This window comes from Stigmatopora argus, chromosome 7, assembly GCF_051989625.1.
Source record: "Stigmatopora argus isolate UIUO_Sarg chromosome 7, RoL_Sarg_1.0, whole genome shotgun sequence".
Classification (NCBI taxonomy): Eukaryota; Metazoa; Chordata; class Actinopteri; order Syngnathiformes; family Syngnathidae; genus Stigmatopora; species Stigmatopora argus.
Window position 1 is genome coordinate 18,100,543 of NC_135393.1, and position 21,179 is coordinate 18,121,721.

A 21,179-nucleotide genomic window follows, 5' to 3' on the forward strand; every position below is an offset into this window, starting at 1 on the left:
AAAAAAAAACATTGTTTTATCTATTAAAAACTGAATATTCAGGGATTTTAATCCAGTTCTTTTAATCTATTTCCAAAAAAATCTAAATATTATATCTAAAATGGTCCGGCCCACATGAAATCAAGTTGATGTTAAAGCGCCCGCGAACCAAACCGAGTCTGACACCCCTGCTCTAGATTGATTCATTCATTCATTCGCCCCCTGCTGTCAAAACGCCGCCTGTAACTGTAGCTAAGCGTAGATAGGAAACCCTGAAATACCCCAAAACCAATAGGAAGCCACCTGGGAATGGGCCAAAAATGAGCAGGAACTAACAAACGAAGAAGAAAGTCCCTCAAAATCAATAAAAACTGATCCAAATTTTATAGAAAGAACCTCAAAATCTATTGAAAATGATCCAAAATTCATAGAAAGTCATCTGGAAGAACCCTAAAATGACGCAAAATTGACAACGACAGATGCCCAATTGACTAAAACTGTCATTCGACTCTTCAGTAAAATTTAAATATTATTAAATCATTTATTTCTCACTCTGACTGCATACTATGTAGTATTTTTCAGATATGCTAGTCATTAAAAAATTATAATAATATTCATGAAATACTAAAAATAATTAAATGACAGAAATTAATTACCTGTAATTGCCCTAAAATTAAAAAACAGCATTAAATGTTAAATATATGCTTATATTCCTCACAGCCCAAAAAAAAAAAAACATTCAGCAGAATCTAGTTGATATTAACATATCCAAAAACAGCAATGAACAGCACTGCCAAAAAAAACACATTTGGTCGTGGCTAAAGATGAGATTCAGACTTTGTGATTGACATTTGCTTCATTTAATTGTTATTTTCGTAGTTTGATACAAAATGTGTCTTTAGTCATTGGGTAGATTGGCTGGTATTCTGATTTAACAAAGCTAACTACAAGTTGCAAACTTCAAGGCCGACTGCCTCTCCCCCGTAAAGTCCAAAGCGTGACATTTGGCGCGCGGCACCCCCGCGAACGCGCGACACCGCCACACGGATGATTCAAAGCGGATGGCGCATTTACGACAGATACAAGCGGTTAGCCTGCGGGACGGCGCCCCGGCCGTCTGCTATAGAAAAGAGGTTAGCGTTTAGCGCTCGGTTGCGGCGAACTGCCCGCGGGGCGTCTTATCGCTCCGCCGCAAACATATGCCGGCCATTCGGCAGCTATTTTCAAAATGGTTTTCCTGGAGAGCCATATTCAGAATTTCAAAGTAAAACAAGATGATCAAAAATATGCCTTTTTTAGTTATTTCATCAATTTTAAGGTAGAAAAAGTCTGTGAATTCATTGTAATGCTGTTGATAGTCAATCAGAATATGCATGCAGAAGAGTTTGATGAAAAAAATATGATTAAAAAAATCTAGGTGTCAAAGTGGCGGCCTGGGGGCCAAATCTGGCCCGCCGCATCATTTTGTGTGGCCCGAGAAATTAAATCATGAGGGTCGACTTTTGGTTTTAAGATCAAATTCTAGATATCTAATTATAGATGTATATTATATTTCCTCATTTCACCTTTTTAAATCAATAATTGCAATTTTTGGTAATCATTTTTTTTTCTTTTGGTGTTTTTAGTTGAAAAAGCATTTTAAAAATTTAAGCATTTAAAAATAAATATATAAAAATATTTTCTGTTTTCCACTTTAATATTGAACATAATTAAATATATATATATATATATATGGTCCCTTTTGAAATGAAAAACATGATTAAAAGACATTTTCCCTTACTACGAAAAAAGCTCAAATTAACATATCTTTAGATCTATTTTAAAAAACTGAATATTTAGGGCTTTTGATCCATTTCTTTTTAAATATGATATCTAAAATAGAGGTACATTTTAGCTAGCAGCAATCAAAAGAGCCACAAAGGGCTCGCGAGCCATATCTTCACTACCGGTGGTCCAGATAATCCAAATTTTATGGGGGAAACTGTCCTAATACCACGGTTTTTTTTAACAAAAACAAAAAATTCATTGCTTTTTGGTTTTTGTTTAAAACAAAAACATAAAAAAAATGTTTTTTTAAATATGCTACAATTATAGGCTAACAGTCTTTTAATTTGTAGTTTTTCTAATGGAAAATGATAGTCAAGTGGTGTTTTGAGCTAAGAAGGAGGTTTATTCAGCGCATTTAGGATGTCTATCAGCGTCAATTTCAGCCAAAGAGTTAATTCTTCAAACTAAATCAATACATTTAAAAAAAAAAAAAACTAGTTTTGACCCGATTCCAATGCTCCGAAAATGACGGCCCCATTTCCCATGGCGCCATCGAATCTGGGACACCTCCACGTTACGTAACGCGGCGACGACTGGCTCCGTCTTGCGACTGTCGTTATAGATAAAAAACAAAAAACAAAAGAACAGTTCAAGTCAGGGGAGAAAAAAAAGAAAAAAAAAGGAGTGGACCTAAAAAAGGTAGGCGGACCAGCGGGGAGGTCACCCGGCACGACTTGCTTTCGGCACGTAAACGCGCCGCGCCAAGCCATTCTGCCACTTAGCCGGGCATGAAAATTGGCCCGCCTGACCTCGAGGCCCCGAAGAGTGGAGTGGGAGGAGCCGGCCAGGCGAAAGCCACGAATGGCGGGATGAAAAAAGGGGGAGGGCGGGAAAGAAGAGGAGGCCATTAGCCGATTAAGGGAGGAAAAGGGGGTGGGGGGGTTTGTTGGGTAGCTTCAATTCCGTCCGTCATGTCGAAAAGGAAGAGTCGCAAGATAAACCCGCATTGGCGGCCATTTTAAGAAAGACATAACGTTCATTTTTTTATCCAAATTTTTCCTCACGGTGGTCTGAAACACAACAAGTAGGGGTAGAACAGATTGCTAACCAAAAGAGCATCATTCCCCAGATCTAAACCCCAACGAGAACACTTCAAAATACTGGATTTTTTAAACCAAGTCATTGACTGCAAAGAAGGTCAATCAAAAAACACTTCCCCCTCTGAAATGTGTTTTCAGCCTCGCCGAATATTTTACGGCGGCTGGCAGGCTAACGCCGACCGGCGGTGAGTCACGGCGCTGACAAATCGGCCTCCCGTTTTGGACTTAAATGCCGTTTTATTTTAGGATGACACCATTACCCGAGCACGGGAAAAGAGAAAATATTAGTCCAAATGGGTTTGTGCGAATAAGAGGATGAATTGCAACAGGGCAAAAGATGTAAATTAGCCTTTGACCCTCTTAAAGAGCTATTTTTATTGAAATAGCTGCAGCCAGGCACAAAATGGAGGCATTGTGGAATTGTATTATGACACATTGCACGTATAAACATCCTAGAATAATATTAACAACTTGTCACAATCCTGTTTTTTTAAGATACCAGGAAATAAAGGTTTCTAAGTAACACGTCGTTTTGAATATCTCAACAAAATGGTCGGTCTCATATTCCTCGAAAAAAAACCTCACGAGAACGTGTAATTATCATACAAAAGTGCAATTCTACTTCAATGAGGTGCGCCTCATATCTATGACTTATCAGAAAACATTATTATTATTGTTTATGGGGTTTTGCTGGGCTTAAAAGTAGGGTAGGGTTTTATAAACCTGGCGGGCTACCGAGTGTTTCTTGAAAGATGGGCTAAAACAATGCTAAAAAAATATACAGATGAATGTACTAATTAAAAGCAACACAATATGTTACAATAACAAATAAGGTTAAAAAAAATGTCTATGTATTTAATTTTTTTATTTTTAAAAATAATCGGGGTAAACAGCAGTAAATATTAACTAGCTGTAAGTTTTATGACCATTTTTCGTATTCATTTAGTTTTATAAATGTCCAAATTAAAAGCAACAAAATATGTTACAATAACAAATAAGGTAAAAAAGTAACATATTGTCTATTTAGTTAATCTTTTTATTATTAAAAAAATCGGGGTAAACAGCAGTAAATTTTCGCTAGCTGAAAGTTTTATGACCATTTTGTGTATTCATTTTGTTTTACAAACGTACAATTTAAAAGCAACAAAATATGTTAAAATAACAATTAAGGTTAAAAAAAAGTAACACTGTATTTATTTTTTTATTATTAAAAAAATCGGGGTAAACAGCATAAATATTCACTAGCTATAAGTTTTATGACCATTTTGTGTATTCATTTAGTTTTACAAATGCACAAATTAAAAGCAACCAAATATGTTAAAATAACAAATAAGGTTAAAAAAGTAACATTGTCTATGTATGTATTTAATTTTTTTATCATTAAAAAAATGGGTTAAACAGCAGTAAATTTTCCCTAGCTTTAAGTTTTATGACCATTTTTTGTATTAAATAAGTTTTACAAATGCACAAATTAAAAGCAACCAAATATGTTAAAATAACAAATAAGGTTTAAAAAAAAGTAAAATTGTGCATGTATGTATTTATTTTTTATATTATTAAAAAAGTCGGGGTAAACAGCAGTAAATATTCGCTATCTGTAAATTTTATGACCATTTTATGACCATTCATTTTGTTTTACAAATCTACAACTTCAAAGCAACACAATATTTTAAAATAACAGATTATAGTTGAATTATCACAGCCCTTAAAGAAAGCCATTTCTCCCTCTTTTCCGATTCTTTATACACACGCAATCACCGTCCAAAATCTCCTCGCAGACGCATTTAGTTGATTAACAAACGAGCTAATTAGTCCCCTCCTCGCAAAACCTATCAATCACAACAAGTCACCACCAAGCACATTTTTGTCTTCATCGACATCCACCGCCGAACGAAATGGACGACACTAAAAAACCGAGAGCGAAGGAAACCGTGGAGATCCGCCACGTCCTAATTAACACAAACCAACCTTCCTCCTCGGGAGGAACCGTTAGTCACTCGCCGAGACTCGCCGGCCGAACGTCTCTCCCACCGTATTGTCTAATAAGGCCGTCCCGACCATCGGGCTGCTACCTCATTAGCATAGCCCGCAGCCGCGGCCCAGCCGGACACTTAATTACCGCCGCGTCTCCTTCTTCACGACATCCGCGGCGGCCGCCTGGCTTCCCGCGTTCTCCCCGCCTTTGCCCTAACCTTCTTAACCCGCCCACGAGGAAGACATGGCCGCGGGAGAGATGTGTGGCGCCGCCCGTCTACCACGCCAGGGGCTTAAGTAAAGTATCCGCCGGCGGTCAAGGGTCAGGAACCTCCGGACTCGCTTGGACTTGGCGTTCTATTTTCGGGACGGAAATAATCAATGCGAGCTACGGCGTACGGGATATTTGGATTTATGGCGAGGAGGGTACGGGGTGGCGGGTTGCGTTCGTGGCCCAAATTTGAGGTCGTACGCCGGCTAGGGCGTAAAATGAGGTTGATTTGGGGGGCCGCTGTGACGTATTTGAGATTTGAAATGACGAGAATTTAACAATTAGCGAACGGAGACCGCGTGGATGCCGTTTGAGGCGTTCGTTATACTCTAGTTGAGCTAAACGATAAAGCAAAAGACGGAAAAACGTGCTTGCTAATTGCTAATAGAGGTACAATTGAAATGTTTTGTCAAACTATAACCCCGCCCCCCCCAAAAAGTATTAAAATTCTAAAGAAACGTTGCATTCCTTTCTTCTAAAGACATGCTAGCTTAATGCTAATGAACATAAGTGAAAGTACTTTTAACGATCAACGACATTGAAAAAAAATGTAATTGGGATTTTGCATTGTTTTGCTACGAAACCATGCTAGCTTTAAGCTAGAACTGTTTCTTCACTCTCATTCAAAAATCAAAACTGGTTCTTTACTCTCGTTGAAAAAAAATATTAAAATAAAACAAAACTAGAACTGTTTCTTCACTGTCAAAAAATAAAATTAAAAAATGGCTCTTCACTCGCATTAGAAATAATAATAATAATAAAACAAACCACAAACTGTTCCTTCATTCTCATTGAAAAAAAATAAAACAAAACTAGAACGGTTTCTTCACTCCTCAAAAAAAAAAAAAAACACGAACTGGTTCTTCACTCACATTGAAAAAAACACAAAAAACCCACAAACTGTTCCTTCATTCTCATTGAAAAAAAAATAAAAAATAAAACAAAACTAGAACCGTTTCTTCACTCATTAAAAAAAATAAACCCAAACCCAAACTGTTCCTTCACTCTCACTACCAGTTTCGAACAAATCAATTCCAACCGCAAATAAACGAATTTCAGCTTCTCCCAACATTCTGACACCCCGTCACATCCGTATAATAGAATGCAAAAATAATGCATTTATGCATATATAATATATACATATCCATCCACACACACACATCTCCCTGTGGAATACACTTGGCATTCCCACGAGTGGACTGACAGCCATAAGAGTCCAATGTCCCTTTTTCTGCCGATATGGCGATTTACAAACAATACACGGCACCCTCACACACTCCCACCTTCCACACTACTCCTACTCGCTCTCACTTCTCTTCTACACACACACAAACGGCGTCACCTCGGCGAGCGGCTTCGGCGTGCCAGAAAACGACACGGCGGGGTGACGGCCGTCTCTTTTCACACTTTTCCCTCCCGAAGAATTGCAGGCTGTCTTCCCGAGATGGCCACTTTGACACCCGTGTCTGCTGTGAATGAATTAAGATGTGTTTTCGTCAGCGGCGGGCGATGCGTGTCATTATTCAGAGCCGCCGCCGCCGCCGCCAGATACAAAGCAGGGGTAGCGGGGCGCCAATTTACGTCGGGATGTAAAAATACAAAAAAAAAATCATAAAATAGGTTGGCAAAGGCGCTTTTACGGAAAATCGATGTGGTTTGTGATGTCGAGCGAAGAATGAGTTTTTTTGGGGGGGTTGTGTGCAAAAAACGGGCAATAGTTGCACCCACTTTTTTCAAAAAGGAGGTCAAGTGAGCAGTACAACCAGGAAGTGATATGGTTTGTCATCCCTAGGTAAGATAGTGGCAAGAAAGTGAGTTTTTTTTCATGTTTTATGCAAAATACTGTCGTTTTTTGTAGAATTTTATTCACAGACGTCTAAATAATTTTTTGTTAAGTTTTATCTGTTTATCTTTTCTCTATTTTGAATTAAATGACCGTATCGGCCGCATTGTCTTGCATTATGGCGCAGGTGTCAAAGTGGCGGCCCAGGGGCCAAATCTGGCCCGCCGCATCATTTTGTGGGGCCCGGGAAAGTAAATCATGAGTGCCAACTCTGTTTTAGGATCAAATTCAAATGATAGATATTGATGTAAATTATATTTCCTGATTTTCCCCCTTTTAAATCAATAATTGCAATTTTTAATCATTTTTTTCTGTGTATTTAGGTCAAAAATCATCTTGCAAAATCTAAAAATATATAAAAATATTTTCTGTTTTCCACTTTAATATGGAACATAATAAAAATAGTTTCCTTTTAAAATGAAAACCAATTAATAAATAAATGATTTTCTCTTACTAAGAAAAAAAGCTCAAATAATCTATAAAAAAATGAATATTTAGGGCTTTTAATCCAGTTCCTTTAATCCATTTATTTAAAAAAAATCTAAATATTATATCTAAAATGTCCCGGCCCACATGAAATTGAGTTGACGTTAATGCGGCCCGCGTACCAACCCGAGTCTGACACTCTTGCATTATGGCGTTTTCGTCTATGTCTAAGTCTAATTTGTCCAATTTCATTTTTTTGTCCGACAAATGCAGCTTATAGGCGAGAAAATAGAGTACGTTTGGCCCGGGCGCCGTTAAAGGACGACGAGAACACTAATCAGAATGTGTCCTGGTCCTTATTCCCTGGCGAGCCAGCAAGCGAGAGAGGTGAAAATTGCTAACCGCTAATTTACATGCGGGAAAAGTGGGCCGAGGCGCGATTCCAATCTTCGCCGCCGCCGGACGACGCGCGCTTGTTTACTGTCCGCAAACGGCGCTCCCCGACGCTCTCCGTAACCGGGTCGCGACCCCAGGCTGCCGCATTCAAAGCCATCCTTCACCGCGGCAGCGTACCGATCGCTATGACGACCGTCAGTCGGAGCCGCGGGCGGACGAGATGCGTCGGCTTCTCGTCTCCCGTGCCGATGATCTCATTCCCGCCAGGACGGATACGACAAGGTCAACGCGAGGACGACGTGGAGTTCTCAAACAATTACCAGATCGTGCTAATAGGGTGAAAAGAATGCAACGGCCGCACATAGTGAAAAGGACACTCCAATTTCATCGACTGTAGTACGGAATGGTCGCCACAAAGAGTCGTAAGTCACTACACGGGACAAACCCGTGGTGTAAACATGAAAGGGTTGGTAGAAATGAATTCCCTTTCATTTCCGATCCCATCACGTGATTGGACACCAGGCCGGAGGACGTGATTTTTTCGAATGGGAAGAGATCACGTTTTTGGAAATCATTTTTCGGTCTAAATCAGGTGAAAAAAACGAGTCTTTAAGTCACTTATTCATTTATCTTCACTACCGCCAATGTTCACGGGGGAGCTGGAGCCTAGCTAACTATAGGCACCGGGCAGGAGAAGCCCCGAATTGGTCAACAGCCAATCACAGGGCACAATGAGACAAAGGAGAACCGATCATAGCTAGGGGGCAATCTAGGAAGGAAACCGGAGTACCCAGAGAAAACCCACGCGGCCACGAGGAGAACATACAAATCCAGCGAAAGCCACCAGCTAAGAACTGTAAAGTGGATGCGCTAACCCACTAGTGTCAAAGTGGCGGCCCGGGGGCCAAATCTGGCCCGCCGCATCATTTTGTGTGGCCTGGGAAAGTTAATCATGAGTGCTGACTTTCTGTTTTAGGATCAAATTCAAATGAAGAGTATTAATGTATATTAAATTTCTTGATTTTCCCTCTTTTAAATCAATAATTGTATTTTTTTAATCCATTTTTTCTGTGTTTTTAGTTCAAAAGTCATTTTGTAAAATCTAAAAATATATTTAAAAAAACTAAAATAAACATTGTTTTATATCTATAAAAAAAGGGAATATTCCGGGGTTTGTAATCCAGTTCTTTTAATCCATTTATTAAAAAAAAATCTAAATATTATATCTAAAATGGTCCGGCCCACGTGAAATTAAGTTGACGTTAAAGCAGCCCGCGAGTCTGACACCCTTGCGCTAACCAATCAACCCAACATGCTAGCCTAGCTAGAGCTAACCAAATCGTAAATGAACTAAAAATCGCAAAACATTTGAAGATATTTTCCGATGTTGCTCTCTTGGACGTCCACTGAAACTTTTCCGGCATCAAAACACTTTCACCCTTAGTATTTTTTTCTTTTCTTTTAGCAAAGTCCCCCATTTAAAAAGACATTAGCCCTTCCTCTTGACTGCGGCGTGAAAAGCCACTAAAAGGAAGGAGAGCCGCTTTAGCCCGGGTGCTGCATTAAAGGCTAAATAGAGGCAGGCTCCGCACTCCCGCGCCCGTCAACCCACACAGGAAGTGAGGTCACGGCGCAACACCGCGCCAAGTGGAACGTGTTCGCTCGGCGCGCGGGGGTAAAGATCAACGTGTTGGCCGGCGGCCATTTTAAATAGCGTGCAAATATATACATATGCTGATTACCTCCACTTAGAGACTTCTATTTTCCCACTTTGGTAAACAGCTCTTGATTAACAACGCGGTCTCGATTCAAGGCCCGTTTTAATGTGCGCTTGGCAGGCTAACGTGCAGCGGACGCTCATCTTTCAGCGTCCCATCCATTTTGACCGTTCCGTTTTTTATAGATCTAAAACAATGTTTATTTTAGCTTTTTTAAATATATTTTTAGATTTTACAAAAGGATTTTTGAACAAAAACAGAAAAAATGGATTAAAGAATTACAATTATTGATTTAAAGGGGGGGAAATCAGGAAATGTAATATACATCTATACTCTTCATTTGAATTTGATCCTAAAACAGAAAGTCGGCACTCATGATTTCCTTTCTCGGGCCGCACAAAAAGATGCGGCGGGCCAGATTTCCGCCCCCGGGCCGCCACTTTGACACATGTGATCTACGTCAATGGCAGCTAAAAAAAAAGCTAAAAACAAAATATTAATAATTAAAAAATACATGTAAAGTAACACAGTATATATTAGCATGAATGAAACAATTATGAAAGACAGCATAAAAGTGAAAAAAAATCACAATCGAGAAAGTTCAATATGACAAAATTGATTATTTTTTTTATATAAAGTTATTTCTACAAACTAAATATTTAAATGTCATTTTTCCGTAACCTGGCGGCGCAGTTGACGAGTGGTTAGCGCGTCAACCCCACAATTGTGGGGTCGAGAGTTCGATCCCAAGTGTGGAGTTGGCATGTTGTCCATGGGCTTGCGTGGAGTTTCTCCGGGTAATCCGGTTTCCTCCCACACTCCAAAAACATGCATGCTAGGCTAATTGAAGACTCTAAATTGCCCCTAGCTACGATTGGTTGTTTGTCTCATTGTCCCCTCCGATTGGCTGGCCACCAATTCCCCTCCCTGTGCCCCTCCCTCCCCACGCCCACAGTTTCCTTGGAGTTTGTTGGGATAAGGCTCCAGCACCCTCTGCGACCTTTTTGAGAATATGTGGTTCGGAAAATGACATTTTCGCTCATAACCCTCTTATAAGTCTCCAAATTTGGGTAGCTTTGTTCAAATTGGGGAATTTAGATGCGCTAATTTCCCCTTATTTACATAAAAAATATGCCAACTAAAACTGCAAGTTTTCAGGTATCCATCAGAAGCAAGCACACGAAGACTGTAATACTTCTCGGCAGGAAATGGAAAACGCCCGAGTTTTGGCTAATGACCCAACAACTCCCACCCCCCACCCGCGTTGACAAGTCGCAACACGGAGATGTACAGCTCGCGGAACGGGCCTTTTTGGCGCTTAGCCGCACTCTCGCAGGAGTAGCGAGGCTTTCGGCTGGCAGCATTTCACACGGAACAGCTCGCCGGTGCAGCTGGGAAAGACAGAGCGATGGCGGAGGAGAGAGCGAGAGCGAGGAGGGTGAGGGTGGGGATGGGGAGGGAGGGAGGGAGGGATGGGAGGAAGTGGAGAGGAAGCGCCGCTAAGAGCTTTGGGCGCTTTCTCTGTTGTTGTCGTAGCACACAAGTGCATCCAAGCCCTGCAGGACAAGCCTTTAACAGGCACCAGGGATGGAGAGCGCGAGGAAGCAGAGGAGGTGGCGTTTGACGATTTAGCGCTCGCCTTTCGCTCCTAGAAAGCCGCCAAGTCACTTGGTAGGCAAATACAAAATATATCTTACATTTGCTGGCCACTTTCATGCCAAGTAGAGCTCACGTGGGCAGGACCGCTTCATTTTTGGAGCAAAAATGAACTTACTTGCCGCCATTACAGCACTAGCTCGCGCTTTGGTTCATGTTGTCACCATCTTGTTGTTATTGTTGTTGTTTTTTTTTACAATGGTGGCCAACTCGTAGAAGTATTTAACAATAACAAGACGGTGACAAAATTAGCTAAAGCGTGAGCTAGCGCTGTAATGGCGGCAAGTAAGTACGTTTTTGGGCCAAAAAAAAAAGGATAACAACAAGACCGTGAGGAAAATAGCTAAAGCGGGAGCTAGCGCTGTAATGACAGCAGCTAAGTTTATTTTTAGGCCACAAAAAAGGATAACAACAACATGGTGACAAAATGAGCTAAAGCGCAAGCTAGTGGCGTAATAGTGGCAAGTAAGTTCATTTTTGGGCCCAAATAAAAGAGAATGACAACAAGATGGTGATGAAATGAGCTAAAGCCTAAGCTAGCGCCGTAATGGCAGCAAGTAAGTTCATTTTTGAGCCAAAAAAAAGAACAACAACCAGACGGTGATGAAATTAGCTAAAGCACAAGCTAGCGCCGTAATGGCAGCAAGTACGTTCATTTTTGGGCCCCCAAAAAAGGATAACAAGAAGACGGTGACAAAATGAGCTAAAGCACGAGCTAAAGCGCGAGCTAGCGCCGTAATATTGGCAAGTAAGTTCTTTTTTGGGCCAAGAAAAAACAATAACAACAAAACGATAATGCTGAAATTAGCTAAAGTGCGAGCTAACACTGTAAGCTAACTTTCTGGAGCCAAAAATAAACCAGTCCGGCCCACATGAAGCCTAGTTGGCATGAAAGCGGCCCGCGAACCAAACTGCCTTTGACACCACTGAACTAAAATGTCTTTTTTTCCCTCCTACAGGGACATTTAGCGACTTTCTAAGAGCGAAATGCGAGCGCTAAATCAGCAAGCCTTTTGGCAGCGATCTCTGCTCCAACAAGCTGGTGATGAAATAAGCTAAACACATAGCATCTGAAAAGCGTCCCACCCCTGGCACCCAACATTCCGGCCGTAAAACAACTAGTTGAGTGCATAAAGCTCACTTTCAAGTTCAAGTACAAAAAGCGCGGCGTGCGCTATCATTCGTCTCGCGTCGCAAACGAGGTTAACGTTTATGTGCCGCCATCGATCCAAACATAGGGGCCTTGCTACTCTGGTGAAAGCTAGCCCATTAAACCTTACCCCGCCAACTGTTAATCCTCATCAGCTCCGGTGATTTCAGGTACTATCAAATAAAACACACACACACACACACACACAAAAGCGCAACACCGCCGCGAAAGCCGCCCGGCGAATTCATTTCCCAGATCAAGCTAGCGTATCATGGCTCAGCGCCGAAGGAGACCCCAACGGGCATCGGTCTGGAGGAAAAAAGGGGGGATTCTGGGCGGAAATTTCCACGTAAATTTGCCGCCAAGGGTGAAATGGAAACCGCCTCTCGGTTTTCTTTCCTCTTAATCCAACGTTTTCAAGTCCAGGCCGCGGCAAGGTCATTAGAATCATAGCGCGTGGAAGACGGCCAGCGAGCCGCCCGCCGCGACACCGAGTAGACGGCGGCGGGCTGACAAAAGGGAAGCGCGATTGGCAGAAAAATAATCAGAAATCGGCGGAAAATCTTTATCGTGAACGCCGTTGATACCTGAGAGAAATACAAGAAAGGAAAACATTGTCATCAAATACTAGGGTTGCAAGGAGTGCATGTTTTGACACCCGGGTTTGATTCACCAGATTTTTTTCAGTACCGAAAGATAGTTCTGGAATTTAGTCAATAATGTTCTTTTGGGACGATATCTTTAAAAAAGTTGTTTTGTTGATTTGTAGGCCTAAAAAAGAATCTTAAACCCCCTTTTTTTACCTGATCTGATATCCAATGACATCATCGAACATTTTATTATTATTATTTTACCACTGGATTATTTTGTTACTTTAAGCCCTTCATTTACTGCCATTGACCATTAAGGCCATCAAAACCATTGATCATTTTAATAAAAAAAACAGGATTAATAGGCCAGTCCCAATAAAAAAGTTCAATATGTGATGTATTGTATGATACATTGTTGCTGATACGCGATATTATTGTCCAATAAAAAAAACAAATGAGCCATTTTAATTGCTAATGTAGTGAAAATATTTCAATTTGAATGCAATGAATGGTTATTCTTTAATAAAGTGCACAAACTATGTTAAAAATAATATATATTTTTTTAATTGCAATCCATAAAACGTCATTTGAAAGCTGGGTGAGGGTAGAAACCCTCCAAAAATGTTAATTTGATCTTAAATGAATGTCATTAAAGTGCACATGTTTGCTAATTTGAAAGAAAATTATACATTTTTTATAGTAAGAAAGCATGGTGTAATATTTGTAAACAGAGAAGGTAGCAAAAGCGCTCACGTCATTACAAGAAATAAGATTTTTTATTTACAGGTTATCTTATTTTTACTGGTCAAAAAATATTAGTATCAGATTGGTATCGGCTTTATCATCATTTTACATCCATAGTCGTCAGTGGTCTTCTCATACCACGTTTTCGAGAAAACTCAATAATATATATTTGTGTTTAAGATTTTATTTTGGCGGTATGAGTTCGCTAAAAGTACCAAAATACTTCATGCAGGTTTAACAATACCAAAGGGATATTTTAGCCATCTTTTTTTGTGCTGCACCGTCTCCAGCAAACACGAGGCATTGCCCTTTCCGGTTGCGTGGTTGGTGGCGTCCTTGTTTGATGCGTCCCTCGTGGAATTTACGGACGGACGGGTAATAAGGAAGTAAATACGACGCAAAAAAAGCGCCGCAAGGTCACCAAGGAAGAGCAGTTTTCACAGCGGCAACAAAGGTCATGTTTACTTGTCAGGAGTGACGGCACCATACTGTACCGTGACCTCCATAGTTGGCTTATGCGCTCATACACACACACACACACACACAAAAAACAGTTGCTGCACAAGTACAACAAAGAAAAGCAGAGATGTCCAAGATCCTGTGGTTAGGTTTTTAAAGTGTATTTCAGTTTTTAAGTATTAATAAGCCACGATTCTTTGATCGATTGCTGTCAATGGCAGTCAAACTTGATCACTTGATGTCAGCTTTCACAATTAGTGAGGCCGCGATCTGATGATTTGTATTGATTTTGGCAGCCGATTCGAATATTTTTGGAGTATCGGTTACGATCCAGTGTCAAAGTGGTGGCCCGGGGGCCAAATCTGGCCTGCCGCATCATTTTGCGCGTCCCGAGAAAGTAAATCATGAGTGCCGACTTTGTGTTTTAGGATCAAATTAAAATGAAGATTATAGCTGTATATTATATTTCCAGATTTTCTCCCTTTTAAATTGCAATTTTTTAATGATTTTTTTCAGTGTTTTTAGTTCAAAAATCATTTTTCAAAATCTAAAAATATATACAAATATTTTCTGTTTTCCACTTTAATATGGAACATAAAGAAAATTTTGGTTTCCTTTTGAAATCAATTAAAAGATTTTCCCTTACTAAGAAAAAAAGCTCAAATAAACCTTTTTTTAGACCTATAAAAAACGGGAATATTCAGGACTTTTGATCCAGTACTTTTAATCCATTTATTAAAAAAAAAAATCTAAATATTATATCTAAAATCGTCCGGCCCACACAAAGCCAAATTGACGTTAATGCGGCCCGCGAACCAACCCGAGTCTGACACCCTTGATCTAGTGTTTTCAGTGCTGTTGTACTTTTAGGCTTTTAGTAATTAATGATGGTAACAGATCATCATGTATTATTGTAAAAAAAATAAAAGCATCGTCAGGCAGATCATGGACATCCCTAATAAAGCTAATGGTACGACATTTTAAAACTCAATTCAAAGAAAAAACACCCAATAGCAAATAAAGACAGTAATTTTACAGTATCTATTACTACTAAATAGCGTCTTAATTCAACTAAGCTGACAAAGACAACCAGTTGTTGTCTACTACAACAACAACAACATGGATTCTATTAGCGTAGGTACACAATGAGTTGTGGTGCTCAAATACTTGACGGGTTCGGCGCATGTTGATGATGTCACACTATGACTGGCTGGAAATTGAGATGAGTTATGTTGTAGAGCAGGGGTCTCAAACCGATTCCGTAAAGGGCCACAGTGGGTCCTGGTCTTGGTTTCAACCGATCCAGTGTCGACAGTTTAAGCCAGGGGTAAGGGAACCTATGGCTCGGGAGCCACATGTGGCTCTTCGCTAACCTGTGAGCTAAAATATGGAAACTGCTGGTGACAGAGCTGAGATACTACGTCTAGAGCTGCTTTAATCTTAATTTTTATTTTTATTTTTTTGCATTAGACTCTTCTGGAATGCATACTCATTGATTAGCAACTGCATACGAATTTTGTCAAAAGTATTTTCCACTTTAAAAGTGGTAAAATTACAAAAAAGAAGACACCCATTTACATGTATTTTGACTTTTATATTCAGAGTATGGCTCTCAAGAAATAACATTAGAAAATGTTAATTGTTTATGGCTCTCTTCATCAAAAAAGTTCCCCAGCCCTGGTTTAACCAATGAGGAGGGGTCTCCTAAAATAAGTAGCACATGGCTGCAATCAACTAATTACACTTGCAAAATAGGTGCCCGCTAGTTCGGTTTGAATGAAAACCTGCACCCCCCGCGGCCCTTTGAGGACCGGTTTGAGACCGACCGCTGTATTTTGAAACTATTTTTTGGGACGTGCTAAGAAACTATGAGCAGAATGGATCATAATGAGCAAAGATGGATGTACCATATAAATGGCAATGGGTAGAAACATTAATAAATAATAAGTCTACGAGATACACAGGTGTCAAAGATGGCCATATTTGACCCGCCACATCATTTTGGGCTTTTCGTCATTCAAAATCGGGCAAGAGCGCGTTTTAAAAAGTCAATCCAGGACAAACACCAGACAAAAAGAGGATAGACAAGCAAGACAAATTAACTCTGGACCAGACTCATTTCTTTTTTTTCATTTCCTAGCTCAGAAATCATGACGCTGATATTCATCAAACAAAATTTCTCAATTACAAAGCACCGTCTGTTAAAATATGATTTCTTTTTACATATGCGGGACATATAACGGATTGGTCGCCACTCCCTAGTTTGCCAAAGAACAAAAAAAATAGAGAAATATTGTCGTTTTGTTAAGTACTTTGGTAGTCTTACTGCCGTTGTAAAAAGCATCACGGAAATGAGATGAGTCACAACTCCTCTCAAGTAGTCAAGGTGACATTATTCCACTTTCCTACATTAGATCGATAATAAAGGTCGAGCGATATATCTGCCCCAGACTTTTTTTTCAAAAATCGGCTAACTGATATTTGTTACTTTTATTTATTTTTTGATCACACGGGCCAAAAGTATGTCGTCGTAGAAGGAAAAGGACGATCTCACGAGAAATAAGTAGCTTTGCTCACTTTGTTCCTTGTTCAAGTCTAATTGGATAGCGATTAGCCACAAATGTTAATCGTATGCTAATGCAGTTGCTGTTCTCCACCCAAAATGTGATTCCTTACGCCAAGGGTGTCAAACTCAAAGACTACTTTATAATTGGTTCGCGGGCCGCTTTAACGTCAACTTGATTTCACGTGGTCCAGACCATTTTAGATATATTTAGATTTTTTTTATAAACGGATTGAAAGAACTGGATTAAAATCCCTGAATATTCAGTTTTTTATAGATCTAAAACAATGTTTATTTTAGCTTTTTAATATATTTTTAGATTTTACAAAATGATTTTTTAACTAAAAACACAGAAAAAATGATTAAAAAATGACAATGATTGATTTAAAAGGGGGAAAATCAGAAAATTTAATATACATCTATACTCTTCATTTTAATTTGATCATAAAACAGAAAGTCGGCACTCATGATTTACTTTCCCGGGCCACACAAAATGATGTGGCGGGCCAGATTTGGCCCCCGGGCCACCACTTTGACATGTGCATTACGCTATGTTGATGCTAATCATTAGCACTACGCCATTTAGTATTGCTATAACATTAATGCTGGCAAATGCTAACCACTAACGCTAACCAGCGTGTGCAACAGCAAGCATCGGCTAATCTGTGATTTTTTTTTTGTTTCCAACCACTGGTCGCCCCACCCAAGATGGCCACCAGCTACGCACAAAGGGAGCATTTGTCACACTTGCCAGAATGACTGACGTCCAATCGTCCTTCTGCTGTGAATTTCAATGACGTTATCCAACATCCAATCCAGTCCAAGCATAAATTAACATTTCATAATTAGCCGCCTGCCTTCCCACTTCAAATCGATTGGACGTCTAGCTCTGTCAATGGCAGCCAAAAACAAAAAAAAATACAATTTACTCTTCCTCTGGCCAACATCATTCTCCCCACCAAATTATCACAAGTAAACACCAATGCTGCCAACCCTCCCACTTCAAATCGATTGGACGTCCAGCACTGTCAATGGGAGCCATTTTTTAAACAGGGCATTGCTACATCATCATCAGCCAATAGCACGCAGCTTGGGAGCTAAAAATCGGTATCATTGCAACATAGTAATTTAAAAAAAGATTGTATATCAGCACCATGGCTGGTTCTCGGTTCCAATTCTGCCCCACACGTGCTTTCCTTTGCCCAAGTGAGTCAGAACACTAAACGAGGACAACAAAACAGTGACATAAAGGCTTCTAAACGTATGATGTCGAGTCCAAATCGCGGGGGAAACCCACGGGGAGAAAGGGGGCTGCTGTTATTATTATTAAAAAGATGGCTACTGCGGCACGACGTTGGCATTTGTGTCGCTTCCCCCTCGCCTAACCGCGTTATTGATCCAAGTCTGTCTGCAATGAATGGCTGCAAAGGGGAAGAAAAAGGAGAGGAGGAGGAGAAAGAAGAAGAGGAGGAGGCGGCGGCGGAGGAGGAGAAGGAGGAGGGCGCTGGGAGAACGGGGGTGGGGGGGACCATGAACTTCAGGTGACCGACCATGGCCACTCTTGACAGGCGGGTAGCGAGAAAATGGTGGAGAACAAATCTTTCCATACTTTTTTTTTCTTCCAAGGGGATGAAGTTGAGCTACAAGCTAATGCTAATGGAGCTTCCGTGCGTGTGGGAAGGAGCCCGAGCCCAGACTTGGGTTCGTCTGAGCCGGCTGACCCTTCGTTTTTATTGCGGCCACACTCCCCGGGTCCTCCCTCCCCCCTCCACCCCCGGAGAAGCCACCTAACCAGGCGGACATGTTAGCGAAAACACCGCGGTGGCGTTCCCCGCCTCCGCTGCCCTCCGTGCGAATACTAGCCTCAACCATTTCCGAGCCGTGTGCTTTTTTTTTCGGGGGTGGTGGGGGAGAGGAAAAATCGATTAGCAACGTCTCGCTTCGCTTATGGTTCCTCCCGCTGCTCTCGGGGGTTGGCTAAAGCGTCGCCAACAACATGGCTGCCTCGCTCGGACCCGCAAAAAAAAGAACCCGGGGAGGAATATAACCTAGCCTCTTTTGTCTCTTTCACCTCTTTAACCCCGCCGAGAATGGCGCACACGAGCCGCAAGACTTACGTGAAGGCAGGCGCTTGGGTTGCTCCTGCTTCCTCCTTGGCATTTTCCCCCCCAAAACGCTTGTTTTTAAATCACATTCTCGTCCTGGTGCGGGGAGACGGAAGGAAAGAGGCTCGCTCCCATTTGAAGGAGACCGGAGGGGACGGTCGGAAGGCGGGCGGTTGGTTGGTCGCTCAGTCGGTCGGTCGCTGGAGCTCGTCGGCTGCCTGGCTGGGTTGCTTTACCGCTACTCCTCTCTCGGTCTCCCACCTGGCTGCCTTCGCTCGGTTCTTTTCGGAGTGGGGAGACGGCGAATGGCGAGGGGGGATATCGGGGCGCCCGGGCCGCGGTGGAGGGGGCGCCGCCTGGGCCGCTTTGCCTGCTCGCTCGCCTCGGCTCGGCTCGGCTCGGCTGTCTTGACTGCTGTGCGCCTCGGAGCCCCCCTAACTAACACTAATGCGGGGGATCAAAGGGCAGCAACAGCAGAGCAGACGGGCGCGCGCGCGCTCGCTCGCTCGCTCTCACGCGCGCGCGCGCACGCCGGCCTGGCTTGCCCGAGCTCGCGCGCGCGCACGCACGCGGACAGCGCTTTAGGTGCTCGCCCCCGCGACAGGCAAGGTGCCCCCCAGAACAGCAGACACCATATTGTAATGTACATAATGGCTGGATTGCAAATGAGACCATATTAGACGTGTCATATTTTTTTTAATGAAATATCACTAGAGCGTAGTTCAACTATAGTGGACACATCTATTGATGACATTTTTCTTATTTTCGTCTTCTTACATCATCTGGCTGTCAGTTTTAGAGGGATGAGCTTGAGTTTGTTGTCAAACTAGTTTATTAAATCAATTTTCATGATGGATATCAATTTCAATATCTGAATGTGTCCCTCTGACCCTTATTGTTATTCATCAGTACTTGTCTTGACTGATGTATTTATCTCATTTCCTGCCATTGACAGGGATAGACGTCCAATCTTCCAAGTCCAGTTAGTGATTTAGGGATGCTAACTACATATACGCTATGTTTGAAAGATGAATATCTATTAAATATGTATATTTGGTAACTGAAATCATTTAAAAGGAAATGACAAATGTAAATTTAATACTGTTTTGAACCATTTTAATTGCAGAATTATTGTTGTAGTAACTTTTTTTTAAAATCAAATAAAATGAAATAGCATTTTAAAGCATACATACAATTACATTCATGTAACAAGGCAATGTAATTAATGGTACACGTTTTGAAAAATGATTCTAATCAAAACAGTCAATATTTTTATTCACATTTGGGAGATGAAATTAGATGTCAATGAAATGAACTTGATTTTAATTAAGCACTAATCAACTCACAAGGTCACCCAAAGTAATATAATTATGTTTTTTTGTTTTTGTTTGTTGTTTGTCTTGTTTTGCCCCCTGTTAATAAAAGGTGGCAATGCGGCTAATTAAAGAAAAATGTAAAATATCTCGGTAAAATCCCCAGGTCAATGAACTTACCTTGAATTAAATCGAATTAAAATATAATCATCTTTTTAAACTAACTTTAACAAGAAACATCATTTACCGCAACATCTGGAAGCCTTTGTTGCATCGCCACTGGGACTTTCAAGTTTGTAAACAACAATAATGAAGCAGAACTGCCAGTAGATGGCAGCGATCATACTTTGCGAACTCACACTGAAAGGTATGTCGGATTAGAGTCGTTACATTTTGTCAAGTTTCCCTTTTTGAACTCACCTGACCTTCCCTTTCTTCATTTTAGTGCCATCTTTTCCTCATTAGCTGGTGTTTGTCTTCCAGCTGGGAAATCTGAGGCCCGTCAACGCTGGCGTATCCCGGGAGTCGTCACCGGTGACCTTTAGGTGCGCCCCCCGAGCGAGGTTATGGTGCCGTTGCCATGGCGACTATCAGACAGCAAACTGCTGACACGCCTAAAAGGTATATTTAATGAGTGCAAATATGTGCAGTTTAAAAATAATGCACACGGAAATGTTGTCATTGTAAAAAACTACGATATAGGTTGTAGAAAATTGCATTATTTTTATATAATGTAGTTATTATATAAATCTATATCATGTGAAGACTAATTTAGAGCATTACAATTTATAATTGCAAATGTTGTCATACAAGAGGAATGTTAAGAAAGTAGCAACAATATAATACAATAATAAAAATAATAAAAATTAATCATGGTTATGTTTTAAATAATATGGTAATCAAAAAAGGCAAAATATGCATCTGGATCAGTAATATTTTTGTGTAATTAAATACACTTAAAATTACAAAAAAGTTATTGTTTTTTTTCAAATAAAAATAATAAAACAGTAAATATTTAAAAACGTACTTGTGCAAAAAAATCAAGCAGTAAAAAAACAATAATTATGATAAATACAAAACAATTACAAGTATATTAAAATCAGGTTCTCATCATGATAACTATGC

At 40.7% G+C, this 21,179-nt stretch overlaps 1 protein-coding gene across 3 annotated transcripts in view; it reads right to left on the minus strand.

Annotated features, from left to right (window-relative positions):
* The window catches only part of znf827 (zinc finger protein 827), a 59,428-nt gene extending 40,167 nt beyond the window's left edge, over positions 1-19,261 (minus strand). For all 3 annotated transcript variants that reach the window (XR_013300853.1, XM_077604438.1, XM_077604439.1), the window contains exon 1: positions 18,754-19,261. Coding sequence is in view for 2 of the 3 variants with exons in the window: in XM_077604438.1 (XP_077460564.1) it covers positions 18,754-18,796 (43 nt within the window). In the remaining variant the exon portion in view is untranslated. The remainder of the gene's footprint in view (positions 1-18,753) is intronic.
* Positions 19,262-21,179: the final 1,918 nt, after the last annotated feature.